Source organism: Mercenaria mercenaria, chromosome 3 (genome assembly GCF_021730395.1).
Source record: "Mercenaria mercenaria strain notata chromosome 3, MADL_Memer_1, whole genome shotgun sequence".
Taxonomy (NCBI): Eukaryota; Metazoa; Mollusca; class Bivalvia; order Venerida; family Veneridae; genus Mercenaria; species Mercenaria mercenaria.
The window spans coordinates 54,244,761-54,263,677 of NC_069363.1; the positions used below are offsets into that span (position 1 = coordinate 54,244,761).

Below are 18,917 nucleotides of genomic sequence, written 5' to 3' on the forward strand. Positions count from 1 at the left end.
TTGTTGTAGGTGTAATTGTTCCACTTGTTGTAGGTGTAATTGTTCCACTTGTTGTAGATGGTGTTGTTCCACTTGTTGTAGGTGTAATTGTTCCACTTGTTGTAGGTGTAATTGTTCCACTTGTTGTAGATGGTGTTGTACCACTTGTTGTAGGTGTAACTGTTCCACTTGTTGTAGGTGTAACTGTTCCACTTGTTGTAGGTGTAATTGTTCCACTTGTTGTAGATGGTGTTGTACCACTTGTTGTAGGTGTAATTGTTCCACTTGTTGTAGATGGTGTTGTTCCACTTGTTGTAGGTGTAACTGTTCCACTTGTTGTAGGTGTTGTTCCACTTGTTGTAGGTGTAATTGTTCCACTTGTTGTAGTTGGTGTTGTTCCACTTGTTGTAGGTGTAATTGTTCCACTTGTTGTAGGTGTAATTGTTCCACTTGTTGTAGGTGTAATTGTTCCACTTGTTGTAGGTGTAATTGTTCCACTTGTTGTAGGTGTAATTGTTCCACTTGTTGTAGGTGTAATTGTTCCACTTGTTGTAGGTGTAATTGTTCCACTTGTTGTAGGTTGTCCACTTGTTGTAGGTGTAATTGTTCCACTTGTTGTAGGTGTAATTGTTCCACTTGTTGTAGATGGTGTTGTTCCACTTGTTGTAGGTGTAACTGTTCCACTTGTTGTAGGTGGTGTTGTACCACTTGTTGTAGGTGTAACTGTTCCACTTGTTGTAGATGGTGTTGTACCACTTGTTGTAGGTGTAATTGTTCCACTTGTTGTAGATAGTGTTGTTCCACTTGTTATAGGTGGTGTTGTACCACTTGTTGTAGGTGTAATTGTTCCACTTGTTGTAGATGGTGTTGTACCACTTGTTGTAGGAGTAATTGTTCCACTTGTTGTAGGTGGTGTTGTACCACTTGTTGTAGGTGTAATTGTTCCACTTGTTGTAGGTGGTGTTGTACCACTTGTTGTAGGTGTAATTGTTCCACTTGTTGTAGGTGGTGTTGTACCACTTGTTGTAGGTGTAATTGTTCCACTTGTTGTAGGTGGTGTTGTACCACTTGTTGTAGGTGGTGAGTAATTGTTCCACTTGTTGTAGGTGGTGTTGTACCACTTGTTGTAGGTGTAATTGTTCCACTTGTTATAGGTGGTGTTGTACCACTTGTTGTAGGTGTAATTGTTCCACTTGTTGTAGGTGCAACTGTTCCACTTGTTGTAGGTGGTGTTGTACCACTTGTTGTAGGTGTCATTGTTCCACTTGTTATAGGTGGTGTTGTACCACTTGTTGTAGGTGGTGTTGTACCACTTGTTGTAGGTGTAATTCTTCCACTTGTTGTAGGTGGTGTTGTACCACTTGTTGTAGGTGTAACTGTTCCACTTGTTGTAGGTGGTGTTGTACCACTTGTTGTAGGTGTAATTGTTCCACTTGTTGTATATGGTGTTGGTCCACTTGTTGTTGATGGTGTTGTTCCACTTGTTATAGGTGGTGTTGTGTCACTTGTTGTAGGTGTAATTGTAACACTTGTTGTATATGGTGTTGGTCCACTTGTTGTTGATGGTGTTGTTCCACTTGTTATAGGTGGTGTTGTGTCACTTGTTGTAGGTGTAACTGTTCCACTTGTTGTAGGTGGTGTTGTACCACTTGTTGTAGGTGTAATTGTTCCACTTGTTGTATATGGTGTTGGTCCACTTGTTGTTGATGGTGTTGTTCCACTTGTTGTAGGCGGTGTTGTACCATTTGTTGTAGGTGTAACTGTTCCACTTATTGTAGATGGTGTTGTACCACTTGTTGAAGATGTAAATATTCCACTTGTTGTATGTGTAATTGTTCCACCTGTTGTATGCTTAATTGTTCCACTTGTTGTTGGTGTAATTGTTCCACTTGTTGTATATGGTGTTGGTCCACTTGTTGTTGATGGTGTTGTTCCACTTGTTATAGGTGGTGTTGTGTCACTTGTTGTAGGTGTAATTGTAACACTTGTTGTAGGTGGTGTTGTTCCACTTGTTGTAGGTGCTGTTGTTCCACTTGTTGTTGATGGTGTTGTTCCACTTGTTATAGGTGGTGTTGTACCACTTGTTGTAGGTGTCATTGTTCCACTTGTTGAAAGTGGTGTTGTTCCACTTGTTGTTGATAGTGTTGTCCCACTTGTTGTTGATGGTTTTGTTCCACTTGTTGTAGGTGTAATTGTTCCACTTGTTGAAGATGGTGTTGTTCCACTTGTTGTTGATAGTGTTGTTCCACTTGTTATAGGTGGTATTGTCCCACTTGTTGTAGATAGTGTTGTTCCACTTGTTATAGGTGGTGTTGTACCACTTGTTGTAGGTGTAATTGTTCCACTTGTTGAAGATGGTGTTGTTCCACTTGTTGTTGATGGTGTTGTTCCACTTGTTATAGGTGGTGTTGTTCCACTTGTTGTAGATGGTGTTGTACCACTTGTTGTAGATGTAATTGTTCCACTTGTTGTATGTGTAATTGTTCCACTTGTTGTAGGTGTCATTGTTCCACTTGTTGTAGATGGTGTTGTTCCACTTGTTGTTGATGTGTATTGTTCCACTTGTTGTATAGTGGTGTTGTCCACTTGTTGTGATGGTGATTGTATCCACTTGTTATAGGTGGTGTTGTTCCACTTGTTGTAGATGGCATTGTACCACTTGTTGTATGTGTAATTGTTCCACTTGTTGTAGATGGTGTTGTTTCACTTGTTGTAGATGGTGTTGTTCCACTTGTTGTAGGTGGCATTGTACCACTTGTTGTATGTGTAACTGTTCCACTTGTTGTAGATGGTGTTGTTCCACTTGTTGTAGATGGTGTTATTCCACTTGTTACAGTTGGTGTTGTACCACTTGTTATAGGTGGTGTTGTACCACTTGCTGTAGGTGTAATTGTAACACTTGCTGTAGGTGTAATAGTTCCACTTGTTGTAGGTGTAATTGTTCCACTTGTTGTAGGTGCAATTGTTCCACTTGTGGGTGTAATTGTTCCACTTGTTGTGGATGTAATTGTTCCTGTACGGGTATCAAAAATTATACATGTGGCCCAAATTTCTATACTGTAACTTAAAAAACGAGAAAGTAGGTCAGTAGGTCACGATTAAGACAATTTAAGATGAATATTGAAATCTGTATCTAATATTTTACTTGTGGTGCAAATTTCTTTACCACAGCTTCAAAACAGCAAATGTCTACGTAAAACAAGATGGCCCATATTTGGACCTGCCCTAGATTGCATCAAAATAAACATTTTGATCAAATTTAATGAATATCCTGCATAAAATGCGACCCCTTTTGCATAGGCAAGGTATTTCTTTTATTTGACCAGGCGACCCAGTTTTTGACCCAACATGACCCATATTTGAATTTAACCTAGCTTTCATCAAGACAAACATTATGATCAAAATTCATGAAGATCCACTGAAAAATGCAGCCCCTATTGCATACACAAGGTTATTCATTGATTTGACCAAGTAGTTTTTGCCCCAACACAACCCATATTTGAACTTGACCTAGATTTCATCAAAGCAAACATTTTAATCAAATTTCATAAACATCCTGCCTAAGATATAGCCCGTATTGCATTCACAAAGTTTTTCTTTGATTTTACAAGGTGACCTAGTTCTTGACCCAAGCTAACCCCTATTTGAACTGGATCTTGATTTCATCAAGACAAACATTCTGATCAAATTTCATGAAGATCCAGTGAAAAATACCCCCCACCCTATTGCATACACAAGGTTTTTCTTTGATCTGACCAGGTGACCTAGTTTTTGACCCAACATGACCCATATTTAAACTCGGCCTAGATTTCATCAAAGCAAACATTTTCATTAAATTTCATGAACATCCTGCCTAAAATGTAGCCCCTATTGCATTCAAAATGTTTTTCTTTGATTTTATTAGGTGACCTAGTTTTTGACCCCAGGATTATCCCTATTTGAACTCGACCTAGATTTCATCAAGACAAACATTCTGATTAAATTTCATGAATATCCAGTGTAAAATGCAGCCACTATTGCATACACAAGGTTTTTCTTTAATTTGACCGGATGACCTAGTTTTTGATCCCAGATGACCCATATTCGAACTTGACAAGGCAACCATTTTGACTAAGTTTATGAATATCCAGTCCCTATTGCTTATCCAAGGTTTTTCTTTGATTTGACCGGGTGACCTAGTTTTAGATCCCAGATGACCCATATCTGAACTTAATCTAGATTTCATTCAGACACACATTTTGATCAAATTTCATGAAGATCCAGTGTAAAATGCAGTCCCTATTGCATACACAAGGTGTTTCCTTGATTCGACCTAGTGACCTAGTTTTTGACCCCAGATGACCAATATTCAAACCTGACCTAGATTTCATCAAGGCAATTATTCTGACCAAATTTCATGATGATCAATTGAAACATACAGCCTCTATCGCATACACAAGCTAAATGTTGACAGATGACGGACAACGGAGCGATCACAATAACTCACCTGAGCAGCAATGCTGAGGTGAGCTAAAACGTTGGTAATTATAATTATGAAGGCCTCCATAAATAACTTCCATGATGTTCCTCTTTGTTTCTGAAAAAAAGCTGGTAATTATAATCATGCAGGCTTCCATAAATAACTTCCATACTGTTCCGCTTTGCTTCTGAAAAAAAGTTGGTAATTATAATTATGCAGGCCCCCAATAAATAACTTCCATACTGTTCTCATCTTTGCTTCTGAAAAAAAAGTTGATAATTACAATTATGCAGGCCTCCATAAATAACTTCCATACTGTTCCTCTTTGCTTCTGAAAAAAAGTTGGTAATTATAATTATGCAGGACTCCTTAAATAACTTCCATACTGTTCATTTTTGCTTCTGAAAAAGAAAATGGTAAATATATGTAAGTATTTACAATAGTGGCACATGTTGGCTCTGAAAAAAAACACAACAATAGTTGAATATATGTATGCAGTTATTTGCTGCTTCTGACAAAAACTGTTATATGTTTTATATGGTAATCCATAATCATCTTCACTGTTGTCAAAAATCAGATATATAGGGGAGGGGACTAGAGGCAATTTATACGGGAGAGTGTTTTACCTTGAGATTATAGTACGGTACATGTAACTAACTATTTGTATAATCTAGCGACAATTTCCGCTGCTATTAAATATATGTAATTCTCAAACAAAGTTATCTTCTGAAAATATAATTGCATGGAAATATTTGTAGACAACTAGTTGTACTGAAGAGTTAAAAAATATGAATATTATATGACTTTAGTTAAAAGCATGCATTATACAAAGTTTTTTTAGCACAAACTGTCAAAACAATACATACCATTGTAGTTCTTTTTTATGGGTCTGTTTTCATATCTTTCCATTACAAATTACATTAAATGACAGTAAATAAATATGTTGAGATGTGTCGAATTTACTCACGTTCATCTGCTGTCTGTTGATCAGTGTCTCCTGGGTCCGGTGCATTTGTTGATGTGTCTTGCGTGTGTGTAGATGTTGTTGGTGGTGTTGTACCAGTTGTTGTAGGTGTAATTGTTCCACTTGTTGTAGGTGTAATTGTTCCACTTGTTGTAGATGGTGTTGTTCCACTTGTTGTAGGTGTAATTGTTCCACTTGTTGTAGATGGTGTTGTTCCACTTGTTGTAGGTGTAATTGTTCCACTTGTTGTAGATGGTGTTGTTCCACTTGTTGTAGGTGTAATTGTTCCACTTGTTGTAGGTGTAATTGTTCCACTTGTTGTAGGTGGTGTTGTTCCACTTGTTGTAGGTGTAATTGTTCCACTTGTTGTAGATGGTGTTGTTCCACTTGTTGTAGATGGTGTTGTTCCACTTGTTGTAGGTGTAATTGTTCCACTTGTTGTAGGTGGTGTTGTTCCACTTGTTGTAGGTGTAATTGTTCCACTTGTTGTAGGTGTAATTGTTCCACTTGTTGTAGATGGTGTTGTTCCACTTGTTGTAGGTGTAATTGTTCCACTTGTTGTAGATGGTGTTGTTCCACTTGTTGTAGGTGTAATTGTTCCACTTGTTGTAGGTGGTGTTGTTCCACTTGTTGTAGGTGAAATTGTAACACTTGTTGTTGATGGTGTTGTTCCACTTGTTGTAGGTGAAATTGTAACACTTGTTGTAGATGGTGTTGTTCCACTTGTTGTAGGTGTAATTGTTCCACTTGTTGTAGGTGTAATTGTTCCACTTGTTGTAGATGGTGTTGTTCCACTTGTTGTAGGTGTAATTGTTCCACTTGTTGTAGATGGTGTTGTTCCACTTGTTGTAGGTGTAATTGTTCCACTTGTTGTAGGTGGTGTTGTTCCACTTGTTGTAGGTGAAATTGTAACACTTGTTGTTGATGGTGTTGTTCCACTTGTTGTAGGTGTAATTGTTCCACTTGTTGTAGGTGTAATTGTTCCACTTGTTGTAGATGGTGTTGTTCCACTTGTTGTAGGTGTAATTGTTTACCACTTGTTGTAGTGTGTTGTTCCACTTTGTTGTAGAGTGTGTAATTGTTCACTTGTTGTAGATGGTGTTGTTCCACTTGTTGTAGGTGTAATTGTTCCACTTGTTGTAGGTGGTGTTGTTCCACTTGTTGTAGTGAAATTGTAACACTTGTTGTTGATGGTGTTGTTCCACTTGTTGTACGTGTAATTGTTATACTTGTTGTAGGTGTAATTGTTACACTTGTTGTAGATGGTGTTGTTCCACTTGTTGTAGGCGGCGTTGTTCCACTTGTCGTAGATGGCGTTGTTCCACTTGTTGTAGATGTAATTGTTCCACTTGTTGTAGGTAAAATTGTAACACTTGTTGTTGATAGTGTTGTTCCACTTGTTGTAGATGTAATTGTTCCACTTGTTGTAGGTGTAATTGTTACACTTGTCGTAGATGGTGTTGTTCCACTTGTGGTAGATTGCGTTGTTCCACTTGTTGTAGGTGTAATTGTTCCACTTGTTGTAGGTGAAATTGTAACACTTGTTATTGACCGTGTTGTTCCACTTGTTGTAGATGTAATTATTCCACTTGTTGTAGATGAAATTGTTCCACTTGTCGTAGATGGCGTTGTTCCACTTATTGTAGATGTAATTGTTCCACTTGTTGTAGGTGTAATTGTTACACTTGTTGTTGATGGTGTTGTTCCACTTGTTGTAGATGGCGTTGTTCCACTTGTCGTAGAAGGCGTTGTTCCACTTGTTGTAGATGTAATTGTTCCACGTGTTGTAGGTGTAATTGTTCCACTTGTTGTAGGTGAAATTGTAACACTTGTTGTTGATGGTGTTGTTCCACTTGTTGTAGATGTAATTGTTCCACTTGTTGTAGGAGTAATTGTCACACTTGTTGTAGATGGTGTTGTTCCACTTGTTGTAGGTGGCGTTGTTCCACTTGTCGTAGATGGCGTTATTCTACTTGTTGTTGGTGGTGTTGTACCACTTGTTGTAGGTGTAAATATTCCACTTGTTGTAGGTGTAATTGTTCCACGTGTTGTTCCAATTGTTTCACTTGTTGTAGATGGTGTTGTTCCACTTGCTGTAGGTGTAATTGTTCCACTTATTGTAGATGGTGTTGTTTCACTTGTTGTAGATGGCGTTGTTCCACTTGTCGTAGATGGCGTTGTTCCACTTGTTGTTTGCGGTGTTGTTCCACTTGTTGTAGGTGTAAATATTCCACTTGTTGTAGGTGTAATTGTTCCACTTGTTGTTCCAATTGTTCCACTTGTTGTAGATGGTGTTGTTCCACTTGTTGTAGGTGGCGTTGTTCCACTTGTTGTAGGTGTAACTGTTCCACTTGTCGTGGGCTGAATTGTTCCACTTGTTGTAGGTGTAATTGTTCCACTTGTCATAGGTGTAATTGTTCCACTTGTCATAGGTGTAATTGTTCCACTTGTCGTTGGTGTAATTGTTCCACTTGTCATAGGTGTAATTGTTCCACTTGTCATAGGTGTAATTGTTCCACTTGTCGTTGGTGTAATTGTTCCATTTGTTGTAGGTGTAACTGTTCCACTTGTTGTAGGTGTAATTGTTCCACTTGTTGTAGGTGTAATTGTTTCACTTGTTGTAGGTGTAATTGTTTCACTTGTTGTAGGTGTAATTGTTTCACTTGTTGTAGGTGTAATTATTCCACTTGTAGGTGTAATTGTTCCACTTGTAGGTGTAACTGTTCCACTTGTAGGTGTAACTGTTTCACTTGCCATGGGTGTAACTGTTCCACTTGTCGTAGGTGCAACTGTTCCACTTATAGAAGGTATAATTGTTCCACTTCTGGTAGGTGTAATTGTTTCACTTATTGTAGGTGTTGTTTCAATATTTGTTGTTGACAATAGTTCACTAATGACAGGCGTCAATGTTCCACTTTCAGGGGTTTTGCTTAATGCAGGGGTTGAAAATATGCCTGTTTCCGTTAAGCTAAAAGAATATTCCTCCCAGCTTGTTGTAACTGTAGCTGTAAAACTTGTTGGAAAAATGTCAATGTCAGTTGAAGATGACTTCTTTTCTGAACAGGTTACAGACTCTGGGACCGTAACATCTTGATCGAACCAATTTACAATATATTCAGGCCTTTTATTGTAGAAACGTTCATAAAAATAGTTCCACCCCTTTGATGCGTACTGATCTGGTAACTCTTGTCTTTGTGGTGATAGTATATAATCCGTTGCTACAACTATAGGTCCATCTGTTGCATAAGATGGGAGAGAATGAGCGCATCCTACACAATTTTTGCCAGAAAATGAGTCCGTGCTCTGAAGAAAGTAGTTCCGTATCTGTGATGCGAACTGATCTGGTCCACGACTGTTAGGATTATTGAAGGGCGGTAGAATATAATCTGTAGCTACAATATTAGGTCCATCTGTGACGTAACCGGGAAGTGATTGCACACAACTTTTACAGAGCTCATGCGAGCTTGAGCTCGGCTGTAGCTCGTCCCGAAAAGTGTACTGCGTTCCTGAAAAATACATGACAATGAGTTAAACACTTTTTCCGTGTTTTTTTTTTTTGTTACTAGGCATGGCAATATCTTTTCGATATGTATTTGAGCCTTGGCTCCGGTTGAATACATTTAACCATTATAAAATAAATATTCAGAAAATATGCCAGTCTTTACAGAAAATAATGTTACAAAATTGAAAAAAAAAATAGGAATCTACGTATCTTTGATTTAAAAAGTAACGAAATGGCTACTGATTTTAAACTTACCATCATACCAGTCAGGTTCATCTGAAAAAATAATAATGTGAAAAATTAGCGAGGGAATAAGAAGTTTGATACATTAAATTATATATTGAAAGTTAAATTTAAAGCGATAGCATATGGCGTTCTGGTGACCTGGTCTGGACTGAATGTCATTGGAAACTTGAAAGTAGTCACACTATGTAGTCAACAGGAACTGAACTATACTGAAGGACAAAAGTTGTGCATAGTTAACAAAAATAAAAATATATAAAAAATAAAAAAATAAATAAAAAGAACTAGAGTCGAGAATGGATATTGTCGATATTGAAATGTGATAGTAAAATCAGTTCACGATATTCTAAATGTTTAATGAATCTGGTTTGTTAACGTACACTGTGGACACACGAGCTATTTACAGTAAATGTCTACCAGAGGGAAGACCCTGGCATCGATGCAGGCTTGTTTATGAGACAAAACACAGCGAGAGTTTCATCAACCGTTAGCGGGATTCTCCCTCAGCTCAGAACACAACGAGAACGACACCCGTACTTAGCGGGATTCTCCCTCAGCACAGAACACAGCAAGAGCGACACCTGTCATTAGCGGATTTTCCCTCAGCACAGAACACAGCGAGAGCGACACCCGTCGTTAGCGGTATTCTCCCTCAGCACAGAACACAGCGAGAGCGACACCTGCCGATAACGGGATTCTCCCTAAGCACAGAACACAGCGAGAGTGACATCCGCCGTTAGCGGGATTCTCCCTCAGTTCAGAACACAGCGAGAACGGCACCCGTACCTAGCGGGATTCTCCCTCAGCTCAGAACACAGCGAGAACAACACCCGTACTTAGCGCGCGGGATTCTCCCTCAGCACAGAACACAGCGAGAGCGACATCTGTCGTTAGCAGGATTTTCTCTCAGCACAGAACACAGCGAGAGCGACACCCGCCGTTAGCGGTATTCTCCCTCAGCACAGAACACAACGAGAGCGACACCCGTCGTTAGCGGGATTCTCCCTCAGCACAGAACACAGCGAGAGCGACACCCGTCGTTAGTGGTATTTTCCCTCAGCTCAGAACACAGCGAGAACGACAACTGTCGTTAGCGGGATTCTCCCTCCGCACAGACACCAGCGAGAACGACATCTGTCTTTAGTGGTATTCTCCCTTAGCTCAGAACACAGCGAGAACGACACCCGCCGTTAGCGGGATTCTCCCTCAGCACAGACAACAGCGAGAGCGACACCTGTCGTTAGTTGTATTCTCCCTTAGCGCAGAACACAGCGAGAACGACACCCGTCGTTGGCGGGATTCTCCCTCCGCACAGACAAAAGCGGAATCAACACCCGTCGTTAGCAGTATTCTCCCTCAACACAGAACACAGCGAGAGCGACACCCATCGTTGATTCTCTCTCAGCACAAAACACAGCGAGAGCGACACCTGCCGATAACGTGATTCTCCCTCAGCATTGTTAACCAACGACTTGCCACTCATCGTACAATCCAAGTCCTGATAATTATGCTGTATACTGGAAGATCAACTCTGAAGAGCACAGCCAAAGACTTCAACAATACCTACACAAAACTTTGCAGTCTGGGAGAAACTATGGGGTATGTATTTTCACACTAAAACGCAGTGTCCTTTAAGTGTACATGAAGGGGTGCCCCATCATGTATTATTTATAACCTCAATGGTCACACGCACATGATTCAGAGGCGTGAACAAAGTTCCTGTGACTGCACCCAACACATAATTTCTCCTGGAACTCGCATACTGGTATTGACAAAATCAGGACAAACGCTAAGGATCAGTAATGCGGAAGTTAGAACTGCAGCCTACACCTCGTTTGTATGTCTGAACCTAGAGCACTGTTCACCATTTGGAACCCCTACACAAGGGACCAGACTACGCTAGAGATAGTAGAGAAATTATGGCCAGATATGTTAAAAACAGGCACCATTAATGTTATACATGTAACATTGCTTCCATGTTGGACCATTTACATTGGGAAACGCTGTGTTGTCGAAGAACCAAGGCCAATGTTGTACAAAATGTCAACAACCAAGTAGATATTTCAACCCGACAATTCCTTACTCCAGCATTAAGCCGCACCAGATAAGCAAACAACATAAATATCTGCAACCACCAACATCTACGTCATAAAAAATAAACACATAAACTTATTCTTCCCAAGACCTATTGTCACGCGGAACGGTCTACCATCTGCGGCAGCCGATGCTCCTGACTTGGTATGCGTAGTTATACAGAACTAGTTATTATTGTGTAATAATAATTTGTCTTGTCCGTTGACAGGTCTCGACAGCATGGATGCTAAAAACGACGAAACTTCTGGAGAAGATTTGGATTCAACGCTTAATTACCGGAATAAAAGTGGTTATAATGAATTCGCACAAGTGCTAAAACGTTTGGAATCTCGTCTGGAGCTAGACGCTGATAATCGATTTCTAGTTATGATCGCCCCAGCTGCAAGTACCTCCAGCTGATTCATGAGGCTAGGTTGGCCACTGCCACAGTAACCGGAGACATTCATGGGTCAAAGAGGCGAGAACGTGGATAGGTAACATTTTCCTATTTCCCGCTTTAAACTGTCCCAACTTTTCCAACTTTATATCACTTCCATATCTGTAACCGCCTATCGCATGATGGTTAACTGTGACTACGCCGACGTACGATGTAGACGTACACCCGCAAGAATTTATTTTGATATTGACGCTACAAAATGTGTTTAAACTTTAAAGTCTTCAGTTTTTTGTTTTAATGTATTCGCATTGCGAATGGATTACTTCTACTGTTACTTCATTTGGTCCTTTTCGCATTTTATTTGTCAACCATGCACATTTTTATCCTTAAGTATATCTGTTAGTGGAAACTTGTGTACATTCACTGCTTCTTTGGAACGTGGTTTGTATTCACTGTCACAGGAAAGTGGTCTATATGTACTGGAAAGTGTCTATGCATGTATTACATATTTTGTGGGACTTGTCTCTAGTCACTGACACTTAATTTCACATTAACTAATACTCTCAGTTTTGTGGAATTTTGTTTGTCTTCGAGCACTACATAACTGTTTTACGTACCTGTAGCCGCCCCACAGGTTGCAACCAGCAGCACCAGGGTTACAGAAAGTATTTTTATTTTCATAACAAACCTGAAAACGACAAAATCATAAAAATATTTATTTTATAAAAATGTTTATCACTATGTTAGTTATATGCTGATAGATGGATCAGTCCGTCCGTCCGTCCGTCTGTCCGTGAAGGTGGTGTTGTTCCACTTGTAGGTTGTGTTGTTCCGTTTGTTGTAGGTGACAAGTCAGTCACTAAGTTGAAAAGGCCGAAATTTAAGCAGCAATAATTCTATCAGGCAGTCGTTTTTGAAGTAAAATTTTAAAGAGCCGAAATATAATCAGCAATAATTCTGTTACAACAGTGACTTCCTGATTGGCAAAGGTAATATCTGTACATTGTATAAAATGTTTAGCGAAGCGGACGAGTACATCCGACTGATTATATATCATAAAACGATATTTGATATCGAAGGTATTTAAAGGGCAATTGTAAATGCATTTGACTGAAGAAAGTAAAAAAGCTTGTACATTTCCTCTTGCAAACTGGTAGAAATAAAAAAAACTGTTGAAGATGAAAAAATGATTAATGTATGTTTTATATATCAAAATAAATCACATTTTGATGAGCCAGGGTCGTACTAGCGTCTATAACACTTAGAACTGTATATTTCTAAAGGTTCCAAACATACGTACTGTTATTATATACTTACGAATTCAGCCTGTATTTCATTTAGGAACACATAATCCTGTATTTTTCTCACACTGGATGCCAATAAGATATATGGCTTGGCTGTGCCTTCTTGCTATAATGACACACCTAGTGTCATAATTGCCCGAGGGCTTTAGCCTTCGTCCAGTTATAACGCTAGATGTGTCATTTTGGCTAGAAAGAACAAACCAGCCGACAACTGACCTTTATTTTATATATACCTTCTCTACATATTTATCTTGATATTTTCATTTTTCATATTTTTCACAAACTTATAAGTATGAGTTGCATTGATTTTTTTCATCATCAATGCCATCATTATTTGAGAATCGATCAGAAAACGAGTCAACACCCTTTCATATGCCGCAATGACGACGTCGTTGCTACATGACGTCAACGTCGGAACTCGCGGACTTTCCGGGTACCCGGGGCCATTAGGTCAGAGACCACCAATTCAAAAGTACAGGGAACTTACAAGTACAAGGTAATCGTACTTTTGGGAATAAAGTAGTGTTTAGTCATTTCTGATTTGTCAGTAATGTAATTAAACCAAAGAAGTGATTTCTTTTTTAAAATTGAACCGGTTTAGCAATACAAATGATGTTTTTACGTTTGTGGAAAATATGAAAAATTGAAATAGCAAGATAAATAGGAAGAGAAGGTATATATAATAAAAAAGGTTAACAAACGGCTGGTGTGTACCTTCTAGCCATGACGGCAGACCCGGGTTCATAATGGTCCACGACCTAAAAAAACCTCGGGCAGTTATGACTCTTTTTGAGCCATTTAGCCATAAAAGGCACAACCCAGCCGTGCATTAACCTCTTAAATATTCGGATTGGTTGTGCCTTCTTGCCATTATTGTAATTGACCGATGGCCATAAAAAACTAAAGTAGATGTGCCATTATGGCTAGAAGGCACACTCCAGCCGTGAACTGACCATTATGTTTTATACCTTCTCTTCATATTTATATACATGTAGGTATTTTCATTTTTTTTATACTTTCTACAAACGTGTACGTATCATTTGTATTGCTTTTTTTATCAACAATGCTATATTTATTTGAGAATCGATTTGGAAACGATTTCAAAACCCTCTCAGTTGCTAAATGACGTCAACGTCAGAACGCACGGACGGTCCAGTTACCTGGGACAATTCTGATTATGGCATCATTATAGATCCGTCAAAGGTGGTCTTAAAAACCGTTTTTAACGGCTTTTTGTTGTTATTATATATAGCAAGGTCTGCAATAATACAATGTATTTTAATTAAGGTGGTTCTGCACGTTTGATAAACCGTAAGTAATGACACAACGTCATTTATCCGGAAATTGTAGAATAAATCCTGGATTCGGCGTACGGCAATGAACGTCATTTTATGAATTAATGACAGCAGGTGAGTAAATTTACTACAACGGCAACTTTAAGTACTATCTTTCTAAAGTTAAAATATGATATTAAAACATCAGACATTTTACATAATTCCAAAAAATACCTTAAAATCAGCCCGAACTCGCGGATCTCTTTAATCATTTACAAATATCTCGGACATATACATTTTATTTCACCAGTACGACTGCGAGAAATTTCATTAAAATCTACATTGTAGAAAAAAAAATCTATTCGCTATTCGCGAAAATGTTATCAAAAATGTGATTTTCACATTGACTCCCACTATGAAAACTTGTGTTAGGTCAAAAAATTCCAATTCAGTCTAGCAAAAATTTGAGCACCCGACCTTATTTTTTTTTGTTTGCCGAATATATTCTGAAGTTTAGAAAAATCAGAGTTTAATCAAATTCTACATTGTAGAAATAAAATTTGATCCGAACATGCAGAACTAGCTTAAGGTTTACCACAATTCTAGATTTTACTTAAATTGATAAAATTCGGTTATACGTCGCCAGAATAATTTACTCGGGCTACGTCCTCGTGAAATTAATCCACGGACGTATTTATATAACCTCTGTTTTGTGTATTCTAGCATAAAATTGCTGTTTTTGTCACTTTTTGGGGCTGTTTTAACAAAAGAGAAACCGTGTGTTAACAGAGAGATTCTCGCGCTCACGTGCTGTTATAACACCTTTTTATATATGCGCGTTCCGTCGCAAAGCGAAAACGTATTACGGCCACAAAACGGATAATTCAAAAGAAAATGACGTAAACGTGAAAAAAACGTAGACTTTACCGCGAATTTCATGGAAATTGAATGACGTTGAGGGACAATGTATTTATTTACTTGGTTTTAACGCGATTTATGCTAGAATAGCGTTTGCGCATGTTTTACCGGGCTCGGGTACCAACCAATCCCTCGGGATTCTGCAGATGTTATAACACGAAAAAACATGCGTTATCCCTACAATAATATAATAACGTTAAAACACGATTTTATACATTATTTCTTAAGTAAAATTTCAGTTCAAAGAGCTATAAAAATAAATTATTTTACAGATTTTGAAATGAAAATTATTTCAACATTGAATATAACTACAGTGACTCCTTAAATTTTTACAATACATGTTAATGTATACTACCTTTAGACGCTCACCAAATACTGTAAAATGACGCATGTGACGAGGTACTTTCAAGAATAAAACAAACTGTGAATATATAAAGCCTGGAAAACACTTCGGTCTAAAAATGAAAACCACTGGAACATTTGAAACTAAAGCAGTTCCGTTTATTAAACACTAATTCCCTAGAATGACTAGTATTTTTTTTAAAAAATTATTCTTGTTTGACTTGTATTTTTTTTTAAATACTCACAGATTTACTTGAAATAGTTTTCCTTAATAAGTCTTTTTGGGTTACTTTAATCCATTTATTTCACCATTTTGTTCATTCCTTAAATTACTAAGGTACTATGGTATATCTCAGGAAGTCTTTTATTACAGGTATATATATATATATATATATAGATTCATGACGTTAATTAAAGATTGAATGTTGTTAATAAGCAGATTGGCGGATACGGTATATGAGTATCTATACACTTTTGTTCCGTGGGAACGATCCCTTTGTTTTACCATTTTACTTATGTCAAAATGAACTTTGTAAAGAAAGGAAAGATAAATAAGTTTTTTTTACAGACAGACAATTTACAGAGTCGCTAGATTTGTCTTCCCCTCTACCGAAGACAGTGTTTTTGCTTTCGATGAATATATTTGTCATGCTTTCTCTACATCCTTTCTGTCTCCTCTCCATCATTCCATTCTGCATGAATGTTTGCGTTTTTCAGTTTCAGCACTGGTATGCAACTGAAGCAAACAGTACGAATTCATAATCCTTAAGTTATAACTTTGTTTTTCTAAGTCTTCTAAAATGTTTATCTACCATTAACTTAATCGTCCGTTAAAGTTTCGAACAACTGGCCCCTAACTGCACGGATGCCAGTGCAGGCTGATCTGGATTCGTACTGTTGCAAAGCCCTTACATTAGTTTTCGCAAAGCGGCGATCCGTTTAATACACTTAAGTTAACACAAAGGATTTACTTTTTATAAACCGTTGAAATGTAACATTTGAAAAGCGTCGTATTTCTGCACGACGTCAATTTTTGATGAGTCCATATTAGCAAAACAGTCAAGTACATAGAAACATTATTAATATATTGCACAATACGGCATTTGCCAGGCTTCTATCTTTTTAGAACATATATCAGTGTAATAAACTTGATGAAAATTGATACGGAATACAACGACCTATAGCGTCAGAAATTAAGGCTTACTCCGTTTTCAGGGTAATGCGGGTATTGCTGTTGAATAATTAATTATGTCTCCCACCACATAGTGGTGTGGAAGACATATTGATTTACTCCTGTGTGTGTGTGCGTGTGCGTGTGTGTGTGTGTGTGTGTCACAAAGCTTGTCCGCACTATAAAGTCGAACATTTCTCATCCGATCTTCACTAAACTTGAACAAAATGTGTTTGTAAGACCTGGGCCAAGTTCGATAACTAGCCAAATCGGCCCAGGCACTTCGGAATTATGGCCCTTGAAACTTGATAATCAAAGCACTGAAAGTCAGATAAAGCAGTTGTGGGAGACATGCGCTTTTCCCAAAAGCAGCTCTAGTTAAGGTATACATTGTATTATACCAAATTAAGATTTTTTCATTTGCTCTGTAATAGTAATATTTTTTCTTTACCATAGGGTAACATGTATCTTCGGGAAAACGCAGACCCATTTCAAAGTATAACCCGTTACCACATTTTGAAGAACTATTATAAAACGGATTTAAAATGAAGAGGAAAGAATGGCTGAGACACTGCTCTTTAACTTCGCCAAATACAACATTTTCTTTCATTTTTATTTTTTTTTACCAAAATGCAAAAAAAAAAAAAATGCATCAGCAGTGACATTTAAACAAAAACAAGCCTGTATTCATACTTCGGCTGCCTCCCAAATGAACTATTAGTGTTCAATAAACTGTCCGTCGATTACGCGATTACATGCTGGTTCGTTTAGTGCTGCTAGGACTGATGTTGGACCTATTCGACGGCAAATAGAAAGTAAAAAACGTTCGTATTTTACGACACTTTTTGACGTTACACGTACATGTACATGCCGCGACGTCAGACTTGTACATCTACGGAGTGGCAGATGAGTTTTATTGGGAGACAGTTCTATTTTGCATTAAACTTTTCCAGCAGAAAACTCCTGAATCAGACGAGGTAGATGCCTAAACATTATATAAAGTATGTTTCATGTAAGCATAAAACAGCTAAACGCCCTATAACAGAGAGATTCTCGCGTTCACGTGTTTTAAAAACACATTTTATATACGCGCGTTCCGTGACAAAGTATAATCGTATAATGGCCCTATAGCGGATAATTCAAATGGAGCCTCAGACAATGCCGACAACTCCGCGCATTTCTTGAATATTCAGTGGCCTTGGTGGGCCTACTTTGCAAATACGTGGCTCTGTGGCGTTGTTTGTGGTGCTCTGTGCTTCCGAGAAATATACCCTTACTTTTTGTCTTTGGTGGACGATAGCATTTTACTCGTTTAGACTTCGGGCGAGCTTAATACGGCTGCTCCGAAAAAGAGTCGTACTTCAAATATCTATTTAATAATCAAAGTTCGCTAGGACTGATTGATGTTCTAACAAAATCTTTTATACAACACATTTTTTAAAAAGAAGAAATTAAAAACAACCCCATAATGATATATCCACATCCCGTGTAAGAATCTCGCACCGCTATAACCTACTTATGACGCCGATTCAATGCCAAAATATTCGTATATTATTATTTGCGGCTTGAATGAAAACATGAGCATTTCTTGGCTGAGATCAAAGTTGAATCTTGTGCAACCTCAAATGAAATTAAATGAAGTCAGTGATGTAACCAAGGTCTAAACTACTCTTCGATTGATTATTCATTCTTGATGTTGATAGCGCAAGGTCTTCTTTTTGGCGTGGTGGATTCTATGATTTTCAGAAAAATACATATAATCTGACCTTATACTGCCGATCACAAAATTATACCTGATTTATATTACCGTGATACATACTTATATATCACGTTCAGCATTTAATTTTAATGTAACACAACTTTGGAACCAGCGTGATGCAAAATCTTTGAGTAAGTTTCGCATTGTCTTTACTATTCTGTTACGACACTGCCGATCTAATGATTAGATTAAACAGTTCGGCATATTCAACATGTTATGTTTTCACGGATAACCTGAAATTCAGACTATTGCTTTTGTTACAACTTGACTAACCTATATTTTGGAGTATCTGTTTCCCATTCTAGATAGTTGCCTTGCGGAAGGCCAGCAGTTCTACCCAGGTGACACCCATGCTTGAAGTAATGCCCAAGGGATGGGGGAGGGGGAGGGGGGCATGCGGTGTATTCTTCAAATCTTAAAAATGTAACTTTGCCATAATGACTGTAAGTAGTAATGTGATGTAAACTCTTTAAACATAAAGAAGTTACTTTTAAGATCAAATATTTGTTATATTTTACTTATACTTCAATGA

General features: G+C 38.0%; 1 protein-coding gene across 1 annotated transcript; it reads right to left on the reverse strand.

The window, feature by feature from the left end:
- Positions 1 to 786: 786 nt before the first annotated feature.
- LOC123525748 (mucin-2-like) lies at positions 787 to 15,840 on the reverse strand. Its single transcript, XM_053539710.1, has 6 exons — positions 15,701 to 15,840; positions 12,235 to 12,305; positions 9,160 to 9,180; positions 6,437 to 8,908; positions 2,542 to 2,992; positions 787 to 2,419 (listed from the first exon to the last, which is right to left on the reverse strand). Exons 2-6 carry the CDS (start codon positions 12,296 to 12,298, stop codon positions 787 to 789), a joined length of 4,641 nt encoding a protein of 1,546 aa, XP_053395685.1. The 5' UTR covers positions 12,299 to 12,305; positions 15,701 to 15,840.
- Positions 15,841 to 18,917: the final 3,077 nt, after the last annotated feature.